General features: G+C 43.5%; 1 protein-coding gene across 1 annotated transcript; it reads right to left on the reverse strand.

Annotated features, from left to right (window-relative positions):
• Nucleotides 1–9,905: 9,905 nt before the first annotated feature.
• LOC111559167 (olfactory receptor 6K6) lies at nucleotides 9,906–11,286 on the reverse strand. The gene has a single exon (XM_023249729.2). It carries the CDS (start codon nucleotides 11,284–11,286, stop codon nucleotides 10,315–10,317), a length of 972 nt encoding a protein of 323 aa, XP_023105497.2. The 3' UTR covers nucleotides 9,906–10,314.
• Between the last annotated feature and the right edge of the window lie 9,155 nt (nucleotides 11,287–20,441).

A 20,441-nucleotide genomic window follows, 5' to 3' on the forward strand; every position in this document is an offset into this window, starting at 1 on the left:
ACATACATCACGTGTCTGTTAAGGCCACAGAAGGATGAACAAAACAGATACTGTCCAGTTCCTGCACTTAGGCTGGTTGGAAAGAGTTGAGAATATAAATATTAAAATTACAATTGATTTATACTTAGTTACTGTTAGTTAATTAAAATTGTGGTAATTAGTGATAAATACCCCTACACCCTCTTCTCGAGGAGGCTACAATGAAGATGCAAACTGACAGACCTGAATCAGCCATTGCATCAAAGCAATGATTGTATCTGTATTGAGACCCAGGTGGAGGGAACACCTTGCCGACCCTACAGAGAAAATCAGTCAGGGATTCTGATTAAGAAAACAAATCCTCAGCCTCCCGGCTTGGTGCCTCTAGTGGTTAAAAGGTCCAGGATAGGACAGGGAGAGGATAAAAGATGAAAGTGACAGTTGAACGAGTTGATAACTGGGTTCTGGGTCTGGAAACAAGCAGACGGTGGCAGCCCCAGGACGTTGGCACCCGAGGACTTGTAGGGGCAGTTGTGAAAGGGGGTCTCACCTTCAAGAAAGTGAAGGACAACTCATAAAATAGGAAAAATTACTTGCAAACCATGTGTCTGATAAAGGACTTGTTTCTAGCATGCATGAAGCACTCTTGCAGCTCAATAACAAAAAGGCAAATGACACAATTGAAAAATGAACAAAGGGTCTGAGTAGCAGTACCCCCACACACGGCTTGTGGGAACAGAAAGTGACATAAGCACTTTGGAAAACAGCCTGGGATTTCCTCCAAAGATGAAACAGAGAGTTGTCACAGGACCCAGCAATTCCAATCCTGGGTGTTTATCCAAAAGAAACGACAATATACGTCCACACAGAAATTTGTACATGAATATTTACGGCAGTATTATTTCTAGTGGTCAAAACAAAAAGACCATCCAGATGTCTATCGATGGAGAAGTGAATGAACTAAACGTGTACATATCTAAGCAACAGAATATCTTCATACATAACAAACAATGAAGTCTCCATACACACCGCGGCCTGGAGGAATCTTGCGAGTTTTATTCTACGTGAAAGAATCCAGACACAACAAAGGCCACATACTCTGTGATATCATTCACGTAAAATACCCAGAATAGAGAAATCTAGAAAACCCCAACTAGATTAGTGGCAGAAATGTGTGCTGGGGGGCAACTGGCCAGGGAGCGGTGATAGTTAAAAAACACAGAGTTTCTTTTTGAGGTGTTTGAACCTTCCTAAAGTTTATTGTAGTGATGGTTTTGCAACATCTGTGAATATGTTAAAAGCCATTCAGTTTTACACCAAAATGAGTGAATTGTCTGGTTTGTAAATTGTATCTCAATAAACCTGTTTTAAAAAAGGGGGCTGAAGTTAAGCTCACCTGATGAATATTTGCTTTAAAACCGACTGTGGTGCACTGTTTGGAGTTTTCTGGGATGCTCTGGGCTTAACAGGTGAATGAACACAGTCTCACCAGAACACAGCCAACCTGTCCAGCAGCTTGTTGACAGGATGGACTTCATTCTAGATGTCTCCACAGGGCAGAAGCCTTTAAACATGATCTTTAGACTTAGGGAGACAGACAGAGAGAGAGAGATGATGTGTGGAAAGGGGAAGGGGTAGAGGGTGAGTGAACACGAGAGAACTCTTCTAAATTAAAAGAGACAACAACCAAAGTAACGTGAATCTTGGTTCAAATAAACCAAACGTGAAAGGACGTTTATGGCGCAGGTGAAGACACTTGACTATGGACTAGATATCAGGTGATACTGAGAAATTGTTGAATTTTTAGAATGAGGCAATGGTACGGTGATTAGTGAAGAAAATGTGTTTAGGGGGAAATGTAAACATCTTCGGAATTTATTTTATTTTTTAAATTTTATTTTTTATTTTTTAAAATTGACATCCAAATTAGTTAGCAGATAGTGAAACAATGATTTCAGGAGTAGATTCCTTAATGCCCCTGACCCATTTAGCCCACCCCCCCTCCCACAACCTCTCCAGCAACACTGTTTGTTCTCCATATTCAAGAGTCTCTTCTGTTTTGTCCCCCTCCCTGTTTTTATATTATTTTTGCTTCCCTTCCCTTATGTCCATCTATTTCATCTCTTAAAGTCCTCATATGAGTGAAGTCATATGATTTTTTTCTTTCTCTGACTGACTTGTTTCGCTTAGCATAATACCATCTAGTTCCATCCACGTAGTTGCAAATGGCAAGATTTCATTCTTTTTGATTGCCGAGTAATACTCCATTGTGTGTGTGTGTGTGTGTGTGTGTGTGTGTGTATGTATCACATCTTCTTTATCCATTCATCCATCCATGGACATTTGGGCTCTTTCCATCCTTTGGCTATTGTCGATAGGGCTGCTATAAACATGGGGGTGCATGCGTCCCTTCTAAACAGCACAACTGTGTCCCATGGATAAATGCCTAGCAGTGCAATTGCTGGGTCGTAGGAAAGTTCTACTTTTAGTTTTTTGAGGAACCTCCATACTGTTTTCCAGAGTGGCTGCACCAGCTTGCATTTCCACCAGCAGTGCAAAGGAGATCTTCTTTCTCCACATCCTCGCCAACATCTGTTGTTGCCTGAGTTGTTAATGTTAGCCATTCTGACAGGTGTAAGGTGGTATCTGTTTGTGGTTTTGATTTGTATTTCCCTGATAATGAGTGATGTTGAGCATTTTTTCATGTGTCGGTTGGCCATCTGGATGTCTTCCTTGGAGAAGTGTCTATTCATGTCTTTCGCCCATTTCTTCACTGGATTATTTGTTTTTTGGGTGTTGAGTTTGATAAGTTCTTTATAGATATTGGCTACTAACCCTTTATCTGATATGTCATTTGCAAGTATCTTCTCCTGTTGTGTCGGTTGCCTTTTAGTTTTGCTGGTTGTTTCCTTCGCTGTGCAGAAGCTTTTTATCATGATGAGGTCCCAGTAGTTCATTTTTGCTTTTGTTTCCCTTGCCTCCAGAGACGTGTTGAGTAAGAAGTTGCTGCGGCCGAAGTCAGAGAGGTTTTTGCCTGCTTTCTCCTCTAGTATTTTGATGGCTTCCTGTCTTACATTGAGGTCTTTCTTCCATTTTGAGTTTATTTCTGTGACTGGTGTAAGAAAGTGGTCCAGGTTCATTCTTCTGCATGTCGCTGTCCTGTTTTCCCAGCACCACTTGCTGAAGAGACTGTCTTTATTCCATTGGATATTCTTTCCTGCTTTGTCAAAGATTAGTTGGCCATACGTTTGTGGGTGCATTTCTGGGTTCGCTATTCTGTTCCATTGATCTGAGTGTCTGTTCTTGTGCCAGTACCATATGGTCTTGATGATTACAGCTTTGCAGTATAGCTTGAAGTCTGGGATTGTGATGCCTCCTGCTTTGGTTTTCTTTTTCAAGATTGCTTTGGCTATTCAGGGTCTCTTCTGGTTCCATACAAATTTTAGGATTATTTGTTCTAGCTCTGTGAAGAATGCTGGTGTTACTTTGATAGGGATTGCATTGAATAGGTAGATTGCTTTGGGTAGTATCGACATTTTAACAATATTTGCTCTTCCTATCCAGGAGCATGGAATCTTTTTCCATGTTTTTGTGTCTTCTTCAATTTCTTTCATAAGCTGTCTATAGTTTTCAGTGTATAGATTTGTCACCTTTTGGTTAGATTTATTCCTAGGTATTTTATGGCTTTTTGTGCAACTGTAAATTGGATCGATTCTTTGATTTCTCTTTCTGTCGCTTCATTGTTGGTGCATAGGAATGCAACTGATTTCTGTGCATTGATTTTATATCCTGCAACTTTGCTGAATTCATGAGTCAATTCTAGCAGTTTTTTCGTGGAATCTTTTGTGAAAAGTCATCTGCGAAGAGTGAAAGTTTGACTTCCTCCTGGCTGATTTGGATGCCTTTTATTTCTTTGTGTTGTCTGATCGCAGAGGCTAAGACTTCCAATACTATGTTGAATAACAGTGGCAAGAGTTATTCCTCCCTGTCTTGTTCCTGACCTTAGGGGGAAAGCTCTCAGTTTTTCTCCATTGTGGATGATATTAGCGTTGGGTTGTTCATATGTGGCTTTTATGATCTCGAGGTAGGCTCCTTCTTTCCCTACTTTCTTGAGGGTTTTTATCAACACAGGATGCTGTATTTTGTCAAATGCTTTCTCTACATCTATCGAGAGGATCATATGGTTCTTGTCCTTTCTTTTATTGATGTGATGAATCATGTTTATTGTTTTGCGGATATTGAACGAGCCCTGCATCTCAGGTATAAATCCCACTTGGTCGTGGTGAATAATTTTTTTAATGTATTGTTGGATCCGGTTGGCTGATATCTTGTTGAGGATTTTTGCATCCATGTCCATCAGGGAAACTGGTCTATGGTTCTTTTTAGTGGGGTCTCTGTCTGGTTTTGGAATCAAGGTAATGCTGGCTTCAAGAAAGAGTTTGGAAGTTTTCCTTCCATTTCTATTTTTTGGAGCAGCTTCAAGAGAATAGGTGTTAATTGTTCCTTAAATGTTTGGTAGAATTCCCCTGGGAAGCCATCTGGCCCTGGACTCTTGCCTCCCCTGGAATTTATTTTAAAATATTTTTAAAAAGGGGCGCCTGGGTGGCTCAGTCAGTTAAGCGGCCGGCTCTTGAATGTGGCTCAGGTCATGATCTTGTGGTTCGTGGGGTTAAGCCCTGCGTTGGGCTCTGCGCTGACAGCTTAGAGCCTGCTTGGGATTCTCTGTCTCCCTCTCTCTCTGCCCCTCCCACTCATGTGTGCTCTCTCTCTCTCTCTCAAAATAAAGAAATAAACACTGGTGCACCTGTTGGCTCAGTCGGTTAAGCGTCTGACTTCAGCTCAGGTCATGATCTTGCAGTTTGTGAGTTCGAGCCCCGCTTTGGGCTCTGTGCTGACAGCTCTCAGAGCCTGGAGCCTGCTTTGGATTATGTGTCTCCCTCTCTCTCTGCCTCTCCCCTGCTCACGGTGTGTCTTTCAATAATAAATAAACGTTAAAAAAATAAAAATTAAAAAAGAAATAAAATTTTAAAAATATAATAAAATAAATTATTAAAAAAATAGACGAAGTGGAAATGACAAAATATTTTGTATGATTAAACTTTGAAATCTATGGGTTTAATATTTTCTACACTTTCATGAATGTTTACAAATATTGCATAATAAAACTTTAAAAAACAAAGAAATAGAATAATCATTAAAAGAAGACTATCCGTGTTTTCAAACTAGCAGAGAAAAAAGTTTGTAGGGAAAAATATAGAAAATTTTATCCATCTAGTTAGAAAAGGAAAGGAAGAAAAACAAATTGGAAATGAATGAAAAAAACAGGAAACACAAGTATTTTGGGAGAAACACTTTGAAGCCTATTTAAATCACAAAACATGTAAATGGCTAAGTGTACTTATGATAATACAAAGACTCTCATAAGAGGTCTTTTTAATTAAGCTATTTGCTGCTTATAAGAGATCTGTCTAAACATACAGACATGCAAAGTATGGAAAGAAAGAGAAAATGTTTGGAGTAGCAGTATAATAACAAAATAGAATCTATGAGAAAGAAGTATTAGCAGCAATATAGAGGGAAACTCTAAAATATTATAAGGAAAATTTCATTCCAGACATAACATTCTTACCTGGTTGCATTTAACAACATAGCTGCAAAACATGTAAAAAGCTGACAAAAATAGGGGAAGACACTAAAACTTGCTGACATTTCTCTGAAAGAATTAAAAATAATTGTGTCAAGCAAATAATAAGTGAGCATATGGAAAAATCAAACTTACACTTAAATATGCATATTATATCATATAAATATATACCACATTATATGTAATTAAGCTTTAGTTGCATATTACATAAATTTCATACATAAAAATAATATACAAGTTATATACATGTTACATATAAAGTTATATACATATATATATGTTCCATGTGTATGTGTGTATATAGATAAATCGATAGCTAGATCATATATATTAAACTTAAAGAGGAAACACATACATATGAAGTATTTATCAAGTTCATGCAACTCATAAAGAAATTCTCTGTTGATGGGGCACCTGGGTGGCTCAGTCGGTTAAGCGGCCGACTTCGGCTCAGGTCCTGATCTCGCGGTCTGTGAGTTCGAGCCCCGCGTCGGGCTCTGTGCTGACGGCTCGGAGCCTGGAGCCTGTTTCTGATTCTGTGTCTCACTCTCTCTCTGACCCTCCCCCATTCATGCTCTGTCTCTCCCTGTCTCAAAAATAAATAAACGTTAAAAAGAAATTCTCTGTTGAAATATAGATGCCTTAATGACTACTTTCTCCAAACATATGATTTTAGGTGGACGAGGGGGAGGGGAAGAGACTATTTAAGGGAGAGAAAAACAACAAAATAACTGTTTCCATGATTATTTTACTTTTCAGTCTACCCAACATGGGAGTTGATTAGTCCAAAGATATAAGACACATGGAAGGCAGTCTAGTGTAGCAAAACAAACAATTAAAAACATTTATTTTTAAAAAGGAAAAATATACATGAATGGAGGGATATCACTGGTTAAACTGACCCAAACCAAGGGTTTGCAAGGCCAGCACATGTGTCTTAGACAGGCTTGCTGCTTTGTTCCCTGGTGTTTTCAGTCCCTGTTTGAGGGGAGGAAATTTCAACTGGGACGAGAATCTCCTGTCCTAGACCCAGAGGAGCAGTGTTTCAGCCCATGCCCTGAGAACGTCTGACTCTTGTGTGAAGGGATTTAGTTATAAGACTGATCATTTTCCAGGTCCAAAATAAAAAGAACCATGGCTTATGAAAGACAATAAATTTCCAACGCGGGGAAGCATCACACATCCTAAACAGGACTCTGTCATCCGCATGTGCAAGGTGCTCTTTTGTTCTGTGCCAAAAATCATACAGCCATTGCAATTCTGGGCCCTGCGACACCTACTTTGTGAAATAGAGGTGATCCAGCCTCTGCTACTGAGATCCCGGAAAGCAAAAAGGAAAGACTGAATGGCATCCCCTGGAGTGATACAACACGAGGGCCCTGGAAGGGATTTTCAGCTCAGGACGACAGTAAGAGTAACAAAAGCATTAAATAATAAGCAATATTTGACGAATATTATAGCCACTGTGCTCAGCATTTTATACACCTTGTGGCCTTTGATCTTTAAAGTCCTCAAAGCTCCTAAATGACAGATAGGGACACCGAGGCTCAGGACACCTTTGTTAGTTCTCCAAGTTGTACCATTGGAAAAAGTACAAAAGCCAGATTCATGTTTAGACAGTATGACCTCAGAGCCCTCCGTCTTGGTGACCACCTTCAATTCAGTCCAGTAAGGAGGGGTTCTCTGATAACTACCTAACTTGGTAGGAGACTGTCTTGACAGAGTGTTCAAATGGAGCCTAGATTACCTTTTTTTCAGATATGCTGAGGAGGAGTTCCTGCTCCTCTATCCAGAGATAGCTGGATGTCTCCCAAGGCAGCTTCAAGTTCAGAACAAGTGGGGGAAATAGATATTCTCTAAAACTGATGAACTTAAGCAAAAAGCAAGGCTGTAATTATGCATAAGAGATGCTCCCGTACTGGACCGGGGCTGGGACCAGGAAGCGGTCAAGGAAACAAAGCAATTGAGAACATGGAATTATTAGCTTAGCCTGGATCCTTTGGCTCCTGCCTCCCCACAGATGATAGACCCTCCCTCCCGTATTTCTTCTCCTTTTGCTGCCTTGGGCAGATGTGGGGACCGTCTGTCATCACCATCAAGGCTCTTCTCTTTGTTGCCTTTGCCCTTACATCTACCTCTTACATTTACCTTTGCATCCATCTGGCTGTCCTGTCAGCCAGCCCGGCATGTCGATCAGTGGGTCCACAAGTCAAGAACAAAGTTCGGCTAGTAGACAGGCAGTCGGCAGAACCCTGTGCTGAAGTGTGGTGTTCAGAAGGAAGTCTTCTCCTTGTGGTCTGTGGGCCTTTCATCCAAACATCTTGTTTGTGTGGGGCGAACAGGAAACCACAGAAAAGCAGAAAGACAGAAAGCCAGTCATGTCAAAACCAGGGCTCACAGTGGTCCTGAAACCAGTGGTAGCAACAGCAGCATGAGGCATCTTTCTTGAACACTCCAGCAAGTTGGAGTAACGTGGAGAAATAGGGAACAACAGTGGCAGAAAAAGAATCACTCCCGAGCCTTGATCGCAAAGGTTGGGATGTTCTTGTGAAAAGAAAAAAGTCAAGGCACAGAGTCGAGAGAGGAAAGGACCAAAAGGGGTACGCATTCAAAGAGAGTTGGAACACAAATAGCACATTTTGGAAGGTCTGAAGGAAATAAAATAAAATGGCTGGGAGCAATGAAGGCACAGGGACCACCGCATCTCATGCCAAGAAAGCTGGCAAATTGGATGGCTAGTGGCATTCTTATTAAGAGCAGCTAATGGGTCATTAGGCTCTGAGGCCTCCAAGGCCAAGCTGCCGGTGTGACGGTCACTAAGTGAATCCACTGCCCCCGACACAGTCCCTGAAATAGAATTGCCAGGCAAATAGTTGGTAAGAAATCAATCTTGAAATCTGGAGAAGCAAACCCTCTAGCACGTCCTGTATACTAATTAGTGACCACACTGCCTCACCGAAAGGCCACATTTCCTCCGGATTTCTTCCTGGGTATAGCGATCTGTCTTGGGAGGCAAGCTGTATGAAAGGGACCCAGAGCACGGCGATCGGCCCTCGCTGCGGGCGCTTGAGCCATTGGGTTTCTGTCCTGATTTCCTCATCATTAACCCGGGGCACCCAGACCAGTTACTGAAATTCTGTGCTTCACTTTTCTCCTTTGGAAAAGTCAGGGTTGATATTGCTTCTACAGGATTGTCGTGAGGATAAAAGGGACAGTACATGTAAGGTACTTACCGCAAGCTCAGATGTTATTAAAACACGTTAGCTCTTCTAAATACCAAAGGGCCCCAGGGCTGGAGGCCATCTTAGCGATCGTCTCATGCAGTTGCTTTCAACCCCAACCCGCCCTCAGAATTTTTGGGTCAGCTCTTCAGAAATGCAGATGCATGGGCTTCACTTTCAGATTTGCTAAATCCTACGTTCCAATGATCCATTGGTTTGGGAAACCGCTGATCTGATCCAACCAAAGGCTTTACAGATGCAGTACTCTTTAGTGGCAGAATAAGGTGTAAAATCTGGTCTGAACGATAGTGTTTCTGGGAGGCCACTGTGACCAGAGTGAGGGCTGGACGCTCATGGAGGGCAGAGTCAATGACTCCTATGACTCATCGGAGACTGGTAGGTTTCCTGAAACTTTGGGGGAAAGATGTTCGTATAATTTCATTTCTTGAATACTAAATGGATCAAACGGATCCAAACCAAGCATTTACTAGGGGCATAGCACCAAGTAGAGCCCTGAGGTCAAGACCCGCTCTGTCACTAAGTACCTCTGTGACGTCAGGCAAGTCAGTAAATTTCTCTAAGCTTCTGTTCCAACATGTAAATAATGGTGATTTCTGACCTAATTACTTTAGGACTTTTTAAATTTAAAGAGGATTCAGACATGTGAAGGTATTTCAAATGGGAAATTGTTAGAGAAGTTGACTATTGCCACAATTTATTAAAAAAAAATTTTAACATTTATTTGTTGCTGAGGGACAGAGAGAGTCAGAGCACGAGCAGCAGAGGGGCAGGGAGAGAGGGAGACACAGAATCCGAAGCAGGCTCCAGCTCTGAGCTGTCAGCACAGAGCCCGATGAGGGGCTCGAACCTGAGATCATGACCTGAGCTAAAGTCGATGCTTAACCCACTGAGCCATCCAGGGGTCCCACCCCTATTCATTTTTATGTCACTCCAACGAGCCTCGAATTCCATCGTGGCTGGTGTATGTGATCAGTGCACTGATGTCGAATCGAGTTTGTGGATTAAATAAGCTGAAAAGGGAGACGATTTTAGTGTCGGGAAATGGTTTATTAATGTGGGGTGCTGAGCATCGGGGGGATTCAAGAATGGAGAGAGGGCTGGGGGCGAGTTGATGGTGGCAATTTTCAGAACCACGGTGTCTTTCATGTCTCTTCTGTCCTGCTGTCTGGTCTCATCTGCATGTGGGGCCACAGAGGAGAAGGCCAGGAGCCCAGCTGGAGGGGCGAAGAGGAAGCTAGCCTGTGCTGTGCTGCAGCAGAGTCTATTTGGGCTGCCTCGGAGACCACAAACACGGCAGGGGCACGGATGGGAACAGGCTGTGACATCGCCACCAATGCCCTGGACACAGCAGTTTTCTGTTCTTGTTTGTAATAACAGAGTGAGTAGTTGTGCCGATAGAAACAGAGCATACTCACGAACAAGTCAAGATCTATCTATCTTGATCTATCTTCAGCCTCTAGATCTATCCCCGACCCCACTAGCCCTCCTCCGACGGCAGAAAAGCCTTCCAAGAGCATCTTTCATGTCCTTGTTTCTGAGGCTGTAGATAATGGGGTTCAGGAAGGGGGCAAGGATGACAAAAGTGATAGCAATTGCTGTGTCCCAAAATACGGAGTAGGTGGCTGAGAATCGCAGGTACATGACGGCGACACTGCCGAAAAACAGCAAGAACACAGCCAGGTGGGCGGCGCAGGTAGAAAAGGCCTTGCGGCGGCCCTCGGCCGAGGGCATCCCCAGAATCGCCACGATGATCCGGATGTAGGATAGGGCGATGGCCAGGAAGGAGGCCACAATCTCCCCTGCATGGATGGCGTCCACAATGACCGCCAGGGACGTGTCCGTGCAGGCCAAGCTCAGCACGGGCGTAAAGTCGCAGAATATCTGCCGGATCTGGTTGGAGCCACAGAAAGGCAGGGTGGCAATCCACACGATCTCGGGAAGCACGAGGAGGAAGCCACAGACGCAGGACCCAGCGGCCAGCTGGGTGCACAGCCTGGGAGTCATGATGGTCGCGTACCGGAGAGGCCTGCAGATGGCGACGTACCTGTCAATGGCCATGGCCGTCAGGACGCAGCCTTCTGTGATGCCCAGGGAGTGGAAGAAATACATCTGTAGGAGGCAGCCAGCCACAGAGATGGTCTTGTGCTCACTGATCAGGCTGGAGAGCATCTTGGGGATGGTGGTCGTGGTGTACCAGATCTCCAGGAAAGAGAGGACGCTGATGAAGAAATACATGGGGGTGTGCAGGGCCCTGTCCAGCCGGACGACGATGAATATCATTAGGTTCCCAGTTACGATAAATCCGTAGGTGAGAAGCAGAAGAACGAAGAAGAGGACGCCACCTTCAGGCAGATGTGGGAACACAGAGAAGAGGAACTCAGTCACCGTAGTCAAATTCCCACCGGTCACCAACTCCGTCATCTGCCAGCGGAAGAAAAGAGACAGAGAAACTCCTGAAACTGGCGTGGCGATCACACACCGGAAACAGCTCCTTTCTGTGATCAGTTACCTAAGTTGACTCTGGGACCCTAGACAGGATAGTTAGAAATATCTCTCAGCTGTAGAGATCTCTAACCTGCTAGAAATATCTGTAATCTTGGCTTTGGGACCCCTCAGCGCATCTTTTAAAAAATTTTTTTGCAACGTTTCTTTATTTTTGAGGGAGAGATGGACAAAGTGCGAGTCGGGGAGGGGCCGAGAGAGGGAGACACGGAATCCGAAGCAGGTTCCAGGCTCCGAGCTGTCAGCACAGAGCCCGACGCGGGGCTCGAACTCACGACCCGCGAGATCATGACCTGAGCCGAAGTCGGACGCTCAACCAATTGAGCCACCGAGGTGCCCCTCAATACATCTTTTGTAAACATCTTCAGCGGATGCAAAGAAAACACAAAGCGACACACAAATGAATTCTCCAGAAATACTTGCTGGGGGCTCACTTTTTTAATTCCTTGGTTCTCCCCCTCACTCTCTGCCTCTCTGTGTTTAGCTTTAAAATGTGTACCTTTCTTTCCAACTATTCTCCACTCCTGTTCTTCACAGCGAGTTTAAAAAAAAATACAAAGACACTCTCAGGAGCCCTTGTCTCAATAATTCATCACGCTGCTCCCCCATTTTTTCTGGCCCTGATCCCTAACGTGAGGTTGGCGGGCTGGTCATCTCCACTTCTGCTTTGTTTCTGTTTTGTTTCACGGTGACATCTGTTTCCCATTAGATGCCAAGTGCCCAGATGCCAGGAAATACCCCTGCTCACATCCCTCTCCTTCTCCCCCTTCTCTGCCTCTCTCAGTGCTTGATCCTGACAGTTCCTCAGACCAAGAGTCTCTCCAGAACCACCTTGCGCCTGACTATTTGTCACTGAATTTTGGGCAGGCATGTAACTCCACTCCACACACCGCACACCTCCTAAGCCACATCAAAGAGCCAACAGGAAGGAAATCATTCCAAATAAAAAATCACTTCTAACGTAACTACGCCTGCCACGAAACCCAGCTGCAATGGAAATCTACCTGTTAGGGAGAAGGGCCAGCTAGACTTTTTGTAAGGCAACTTAATGTTCGTGAGAGCAGGGTGCATTACCTCTCGCCTGGACTATTTGATTTTGTTTATTTTTTTTTTAATTTTTAATGTTTATTCCTTTTTGAGAGACAGAGCATGAGCAGGGGAGGGACAGAGAGAGAGAGAGACACACACACAGAATCCGAAGCAGGCTCCAGGCTCTGAGCTGTCAGCACAGAGCCTGATGTGGGGCTCGGACCCAGGAACCGTGAGATCATGACCTGAGCTGAAGTCGGACGCTCAACCGACTGAGCCACCCAGGTGCCCCTACATTATTTCATTTCATTTATTTCTACCTGTGACAGAGAGATTATTATGGTTTTATAAGTAGAAAAGCTGAGAACTGAGAGGGGAGAAATAACTTGTTCAAATACACTTTTCGGGGATCCCAAACAGTTGCTAGGAGCCTGGTCTGTAGGCCTTAAAATTCCACGATTATTTTTTTGTTCCACAGTGGGGGATTTAGGTCCGGAGTCACCAGTCGTTCGTCCTGTCTGCTCCGTACCCTGAGTACCTCTATATCCTCAGGACCGTCCTGAGTGTGAGATGAGAGCGTTGTTGGGTTTTGTTCTTTCGGGTCAAAAGCAGATGAAAATAAATGCATTGCAGGTTAGGAAAAGCAATTTATATAAAATGCCTCTCGCCTTCAGCCTCAAGCCTCGAAGAAGGCTTTGGAAGGGAGGAAGCTTCAGTGCTTAGCAGAAGGGCGGAGCCTGCATTGGGAGAGCTGTGAGGTCTGAATGCTCTCCACGGAAGCAGCCACTTACTTCTCTGTCCTTTCTCAGCCGGAAGCAGCCAGACAATGGCCATGCTGAGTGGTCTTTGTGGAGAACGTAGATGGACAAAGCGGGAGGCTACGGTGTTAGGAGAAAAGGGAAGCAAGTTCAGCACTACGTGGCTCATAGCTGGCAAATAGAGTGGCCGCTTTGCGGCCCTGAGTGAGGCCCTTCTCACTAGGAAGGCTGCACCATTGGTCACCGTTCAAACGTTTATTCAGTTAACACTCACGTATTGACTGACCTTCCGCTAAGTGCCGGTCGCTGCCGTCGGTTCGAGAGCTAGCTGCGGGTGCATAAAACCGCTCTCCTAGATTCTGCGCTTCATTCTTTTGACCGTTTCGCTCATGTAATAGAGTTCTAAAAATATGAAGTTTTACCCCAGACATTGAGGAAACTTTACCTTGGAAAACGAGGGCAAATCCGAGTCCAGAGGAGTTAAGGATACGAAGAAAGCAGGAGGCAGGTGCAGGAGGAGGCGGGTTAGCGGTTAGATTGGAAAACTTCCTTTCAACAGTCTTTTGCACTCGCCTTGCCTGAGACCACAGTGACGTTCTTCAGCGTCTCTGCAGCTACCAGCCCCTGCCGATTGTCAGCAGGGGTATGGATGTCAGGGAATTTCTAGAGAAAAAATCCTTTCCTGGGACTTTCTCTTTAGATGATGCAAGATCCGAAGGCAAGTGGTGTATTTGACTCTCCCCCTCTGAGGGATAAATTAAGGGGAAAGTGCCACATAATAATTAGAGATTCCCCAGGGTCGGGTCTCAAAGGCCTCCTTGTGGCCAAATCACCTTGTGTCGCACAGGGGAGTACAGAGCTGGGCCCTGGGGCTGGAGTAGTGGTGGGCGTCAGAACTGACCAGTCGGGGCCCTGCTTCTCTGGAAACACTCTCTCAGCTTTCACCATGCTGTCCATTCCCTCTGCTGCTCTCAGAACAATGATGATAATACTAATGATGAATCACTTGGGACATCAACAAAAATAAGGACCTGTAAAGGATGTGTCACACGTAGAGGCAGTACTTTATAAAACTATGTTGGAAGATATCAAACACCCAAATAAATGGATTGATATGATGTATTAATGAATAGAATGTCTTGATTACAGAAACACGGCAATTCTACACAAATGAGTCCATTCCTTCAATGCAATTTCCACCGAAATTCCATTTGGGTAGGTGGAGTGGGGAACGTCAGGAGGAGGGACAAGACTCAGATATTTCAAAGGAGAAGATTAAAATGGTAAGGCCTGTCCTACTATGGATCAAAGGTTATATCAGCGACATAACAAGCAAATGGAAGCCAGGGAATAGACCGATGCAGTGTGGAGCTTTGACATATGGCGGAACAGAAACCACAGAGCAGAGTACGGGGGGAGGATGGGCAGAGACGCACAGTGGGTCTACAGAGTAAGGGCTGATTATTACTAAGTGGTGCGGGAATCTCGATTTAAACATACGAGAGACCTAAAATAAAACTCGTCCTGACATTACATTCCCATACAGCTACAGATAGAATGAAGGTCTAATATGAGAAATCAACTTTAATGCTTTTTTTTTAAAGATTTTATTTTTAAGTAGTCTCTACACCCAGCATGGGGCTTGAACTCACAACCTTGCGATCAAGAGTCACATGCTCTACTGACTGAGCCAGCCAGGTGCTTCCCTTTGAAAAAAACTTTTTTTTAGTTTTAAAACTTTAATACTTAAAATAAAATTTGGAGACTATTTTATCACTTCACATAGGGAAAATATCTTAAGTCAATAGAAATATAAATTACAAAGGAAAAGATCATTAAATTCAGGTATATTAGTATTTCCATTTACCAAATGGTACCATTGAGAAAATAAAAAGACAAAGTACCTGTTAGGAAGCTGTATTTGTAAATGATATAACTGACAACAGTATTTGTAAATAGCTCCTGCAAATTAAAAAGAAAATGATGTTTTTTAAAGTTTTTTAAATGTTTATTTATTTTTGAGAGGGAGAGAGAGACATAGTGTAAGCCAGGGAGGGGCAGAGAGAGAGGGAGACACAGAATCCGAACCAGGATCCAGGTTCCGAGCTGTCAGCACAGAGCCGGTCGCGGGGCTGGAACCCATGAACGGCAAAATCACGACCGGACCCAGAGTCAGGTCGCTCAACCGACTGAGCCACCCAGGGGCCCCTAAAAAGAAAATGATTTTAAAAACCAGGTGAATACATGCATATAATATACATGCAGATGCACACATATACACTCAACCTCACTGATAAGCAGGGAAATGCAAATCGAAAAAATAGTGCATTATTTATATGTACAACCGAACAGCAACAAATGTGACCACACACAATGATGAACAGTAGTAGAAATTCATGCTTCATTGATGGAATACAGACGTTGAAAAACAATTTGGCCGTCTCTCACAGAGCTGAAGGCATAAATGCTCGACAACACAAAATGTTCACACCTAACGAATGATTAATTTGTGTCCCATTAACACGAGATGGAAGTATGTATTTAGAGCTGCAGCCACATAGGTTGATATGAATGATTCTCAAAAATATGCTGAGTGAATAAGCAAGTTGCGCAATAACACCTAAAATATCATCCAATTTACACAGAGTTAAATAGACAAAACTAAACACTGTGTTGTCTTTGACTGCATATCCACGCACTTACAGGGTAATGAACACAATATCCAGGTTAACGGTGATACGTAGCATTTGAGGGTTTGGGGGCAAGGATCGGATTGAGGAGGAGCGTTTAGTGGACTTCAAAGTTATTAATAATGTTCTTTCTTACCTGGGGTCATGGGTTCGTGTGAATGAGAGGTAAAAATGTAAAGCAAAATGGACATAGAAAGGTAAACTACTCTCTAAAGAAAAGCAAGAAGGGGGAAATGAAGGCCGTGTGGTAGCCCAAAAGCAACCATAAGTAGAGGGTGAGTATGTATTTTAAGATGAATGCATTTGAACATATTTATAAGCGGAAGGAGCAGACAACATAGAGAGGAAGCAGTGAGAAGATTCTTAAAATTAGTGAATTCACTCATTCATCCAATTATTTTTTTAACAATGTATCCATTCATCAAGTGCTTATCAGGGGTCTGTTTTAAAATACCACCTTCTTGGGGCGCCTGGATGGCGCAGTCGGTTGAGCGTCCGACTTCAGCCAGGTCACGATCTCGCGGTCCGTGAGTTCGAGCCCCGCGTCAGGCTCTGGGCTGATGGCTCGGAGCCTGGAGCCTGTTTCCGATTCTGTATCTCCCTCTCTCTCTGCCCCTTCCCCGTTCATGCTCTGTCGCTCTCTGTCCCAAAAATAAATAAAAAACGTTGAAAATAAAATAAAATAAAATAAAATACCACCTTCTTACATGCAAACATTTGTTGAATGAATAAATAATTTTGCTATAATTGATGGGTGCCACCTTAAGAAGGTGATTCTTTAAAATTATCTTAATGTTTATTTTATTTGTAAGAGAAAGAAACAGAGACAGAGTGCGAGCAAGGGAGGGGCAGAGAAAGAGGGAGACACAGAATCTGAAACAGATTCTTGAACCCACGAACCATGAGACCATGACCTGAGTTGAAGTTGGATGCTTAACCAATTGAGCCACCCAGGCGCCACCTTCATAAGGAGATTTATATTACAAACAGCATGTACTACAAATGTTTAATTAAAGCTTCATTGTATGAAATGAAATGAAATGAAATGAAATGAAATGAAATGAAGTGAAGTGAAGTGAAATGACATGGAGTGAAGTGAAGCGAAGTGAAGTGAAGTGAAGTGAAGTGAAATGAAATGAAATAAAATAAAATAAAATAAAATAAAATAAAATAAAATAAAATAAAGTAAAATAAAATACTACCTTTTTAAAAACTAGTCACTGAGTCAACAGTGTCACCCTTACTCTACCATGTATATTCCTTTCACTATCAGGGTTGTTGTTTTTGCTTTAGTTTTTGTTTTTAACTCAAATCCATTTTCAAATTCTGTTTCCTTTCTATATGTACTGCTGCCAGTCCATTAGATTTTTAACACTTCATACCTGTTTTATATGTCTTTTTTGTAAAAGAATAAAAATCATCTTGTGGTGTACGTTTTTTCTTCCTCTGGCTTTGCTCACCTGGAGGTAAATGTTAGACTCACGTTTTAGTTTAAATAAAAGAGAAAAAGAAAGAATGAAAGTATCCTTCTGGTTGTATTCCCCACTCATTATGTGGGGGAACTTGTCAAATCCCAGGTCTCTCCAAGGGCTAGCTCGTCAATACCTCTTTCCAGTGGCAGGAAAGGCATCTGCCACTGAGACCATCGAGGCATGCCACATACCCTCCGTGGGACCCCTTTGTTCTCACTCCTGCCACTACTGCTAATGGCTGTGTGATCCCCGGGATGCCTCTGAAAAGTTCTGCTGAGCCTCGCTGGGCATCTGCTGGCAGATTCTTCTATGTTGTTCTACAGGGTTGCTGTGTGTCACTGAACTACTCTGAAGCTGCTTCAGTGCAAAGTGGAGAAAACCTTCTGCCTTTGAACCACATTTTGTTAGCTTCACTCCTCTTGTTCCTCATCCTTCTTCTGTCTCGGCAGATAATTTCTATATAAACAATCCTCTCACCCTTTGGACAAGAAAGGAAACCAAGTTTTCCTTGCCATGTGGTGTCTAGCCAGACTCAAAGACCTGGCTTCCCAAAGGTGTGGCAACTTCACGAAAGGGGAGCATGGCAGCCAGGGTTCCCCTAATTAACCACAGGGGACATGGAGTTGCTTTCTCTGGGACCAGAGAGAACCTTTCTGAAGAGAGCCCTTCTCCCACTGGACGATCCCCTGAGACGCCCGGGGCTGTGCTTGCAGTCATAACTCTCCTGTTTGTAGACTGCACAACCACGGAGATGAGGACATTCATCAGACAGAGGTGGCCCCTGGGTTCTGGAAGAGGTGGCTTTGGGATGAGGGGTGGGCTCTGTACTTTGGTGTGTGCATGGGTGGCATTTGGGGCTGTGTGTTGGGGAATTTTATTTTTTCTGTTCGTTTTCAGTGCAGACCTGTGGAAGCTTGGTCTAGGCTTAGCAGCATGAGTGAGGCAGGGGGAAAGGCCCATAGCTCAGGGATGAGGGGGTTGGCGGATTTCCCAGGACTGCCAATGGTCATAACAAACATCATTGAATTTTGTCTGGGCCACTAGCTGTATGACTCTCTTAGCCTCCATGATTTCTGGGTTAACTTCTGATGCAGGAAGCTTGCGTTTTATTTAGTGGAATCAGAAAATGCCCTCAAGGTAAAGCAATGCCGTGGCAGCCAGAGGAGCCTAGTCGTTGAGATTCTAAAAGGGAGCTCCACTCTTCCGGAAAATACACAAGTCCAATTAGATACGATTGGAAGGCCCAATATTGCCTTCCTATATGCATCTCCCTTCCTAAAGACTCAAGTTTCTGAAGACCTGCCAATTTTCCTCTTTTCCACGTTTCGATTCCCTAATTCCAAAATGTACTGGCCCCAGAGCAAAATGTTAGTTTCCCTATTGATCTCCCCGCTGCCTCCGAAAGAAGAATCCAGAACATTGTAAAGTGTTAACTTCTGTCATGAGGAGTTTATACAGGGAATGACAGAACTGAGAGATCTTGGGATGTCAAAATGATTTAAAAGTCTCATGTGCATTCACATTATTTATCATGCTAGGATGTTTAGGCTTTATGCGGCAGCCTCTACGATTCACCTCCACGTCTGTTTTCAGACACAGTATTGACAGCTTTGCATTTAAGAAAGATTATTCCAGAATCTGAGTGGACGGTAAACTGGGACAAATCAAGTCTGAAAACAGTGAGTCTAGATAAGAGTAATTGAGGCAAGACACCATCAGACGCCTACATTACTTTTGCTTGTAAACTTCTGTTTTTTCTTAAGTAGACGTTTTGTTTAAGAAAATCAAAGGGAAATTTTGCCTTTCGTATTTCTCCTGTTTCAACATAGGTTTAATATTCTGCTGTATTTACAAAAAGGAAGAACGAAAAAAATTAAAAAATATTTGGCTGCCATACACCATGCTGACTCTCCGTTTGTTTAAACCCTCTGAAATTCTGCTTTCAGAATAACTTTATCTATTTTTTGTACCTATTGTCAGCTCGCAATTGCCTTGACTCTTTGGGATTGATATCAGTTGTTTTCTCCTTCGAGGTATTTATTTTAATTTAAAAGTTTTGAGATATGACTGGCACTTAACATCGTGTCAGTTCAAGGTGTGCGTGCCGGCGTGATGCACTTGTAGACTGCCGTGTGATTCCCGCCGCAGCTCGATTAACATCGCTCCCCCGTCATGCGACTGTGGAGTCCCCATCTCTGACAACTTCACCCCGAGGTGGTTTAATACAGCGAAGGCACGTCTCAGACTTCCGCCACACATACAAGCATTTAAGGGCAAACAGGCGCAGAAAATATTATCACACCTGTTCTTCGAAGTTCATGGAAGTCCCAACTTTCTTCTTTTTTTTTCTTTTTTATTACTGAACTATAATCGACATCCGGTCTTAGGTTAGTTCGGGGTGTGCGACACCGTGATCTGACACCTGTATGCGTCACGCAGTGTTCACCGCGGTATCTGCAGCTACTTCCTGTCACCATACACTGTCAATATGACACTGATTGTATTCCCTATGCTCTACTTGTCTTTCCCATGACTTATCTGATAACTGCGTGTTAGTGCCTCTTAATGCCCTTCATGCAAATCTCTGTACTTCAGGCTCTCTGATTATGAGAAGAAAGAAAAAAATCAAAGACAAAGTTAATCAGACAAAGTAAAGACAAAATTATCAGAACTCTTTCTGGCAGAAAAGCTAACCTGGTGAGATCAGGTGATGGACCGTCTGTTAAGGGAGGGGCACAGAAATGTATGTGTCATGGTCCTATTGCTATCCCCTCCCCTCCAGCCTCAGAGGCCGCTTGGCTTGTTGTGTTATTTTATCATTTCAGATGAGGGGGTAGGTATATTTCCCTCCAATCTACATATCTTGGTCACCTGGTTTTTTTGCTACTCCCCCCCCCCCAAATTCTAACATTCCGTATGCCACGGATTCTCAACTGGGGCGATTTTACTCCCTCTTCTCCCCTGCAGGGACACTTGGCAATGTCTAGAGACATCTTGGTGATCATGACTGGGGGAGGGGTCCATGCCACGAACACCCAGGAGGTAGAGGTCAGCATTGCTGCCAATCGTTCTACAATGGACAGGGAAGCTTCCAGCCTTTCACCTCCAGCAAAGAACTATCTGGT

Source organism: Felis catus, chromosome F1 (assembly GCF_018350175.1).
Source record: "Felis catus isolate Fca126 chromosome F1, F.catus_Fca126_mat1.0, whole genome shotgun sequence".
Classification (NCBI taxonomy): domain Eukaryota; kingdom Metazoa; phylum Chordata; class Mammalia; order Carnivora; family Felidae; genus Felis; species Felis catus.

Excerpts from the sequence above, each read along its gene's own strand:
- LOC111559167 (XM_023249729.2), bottom strand. The coding sequence starts at position 11,286 with ATGACGGAGTTGGTGACCGGTGGGAATTTGACTACGGTGACTGAGTTC.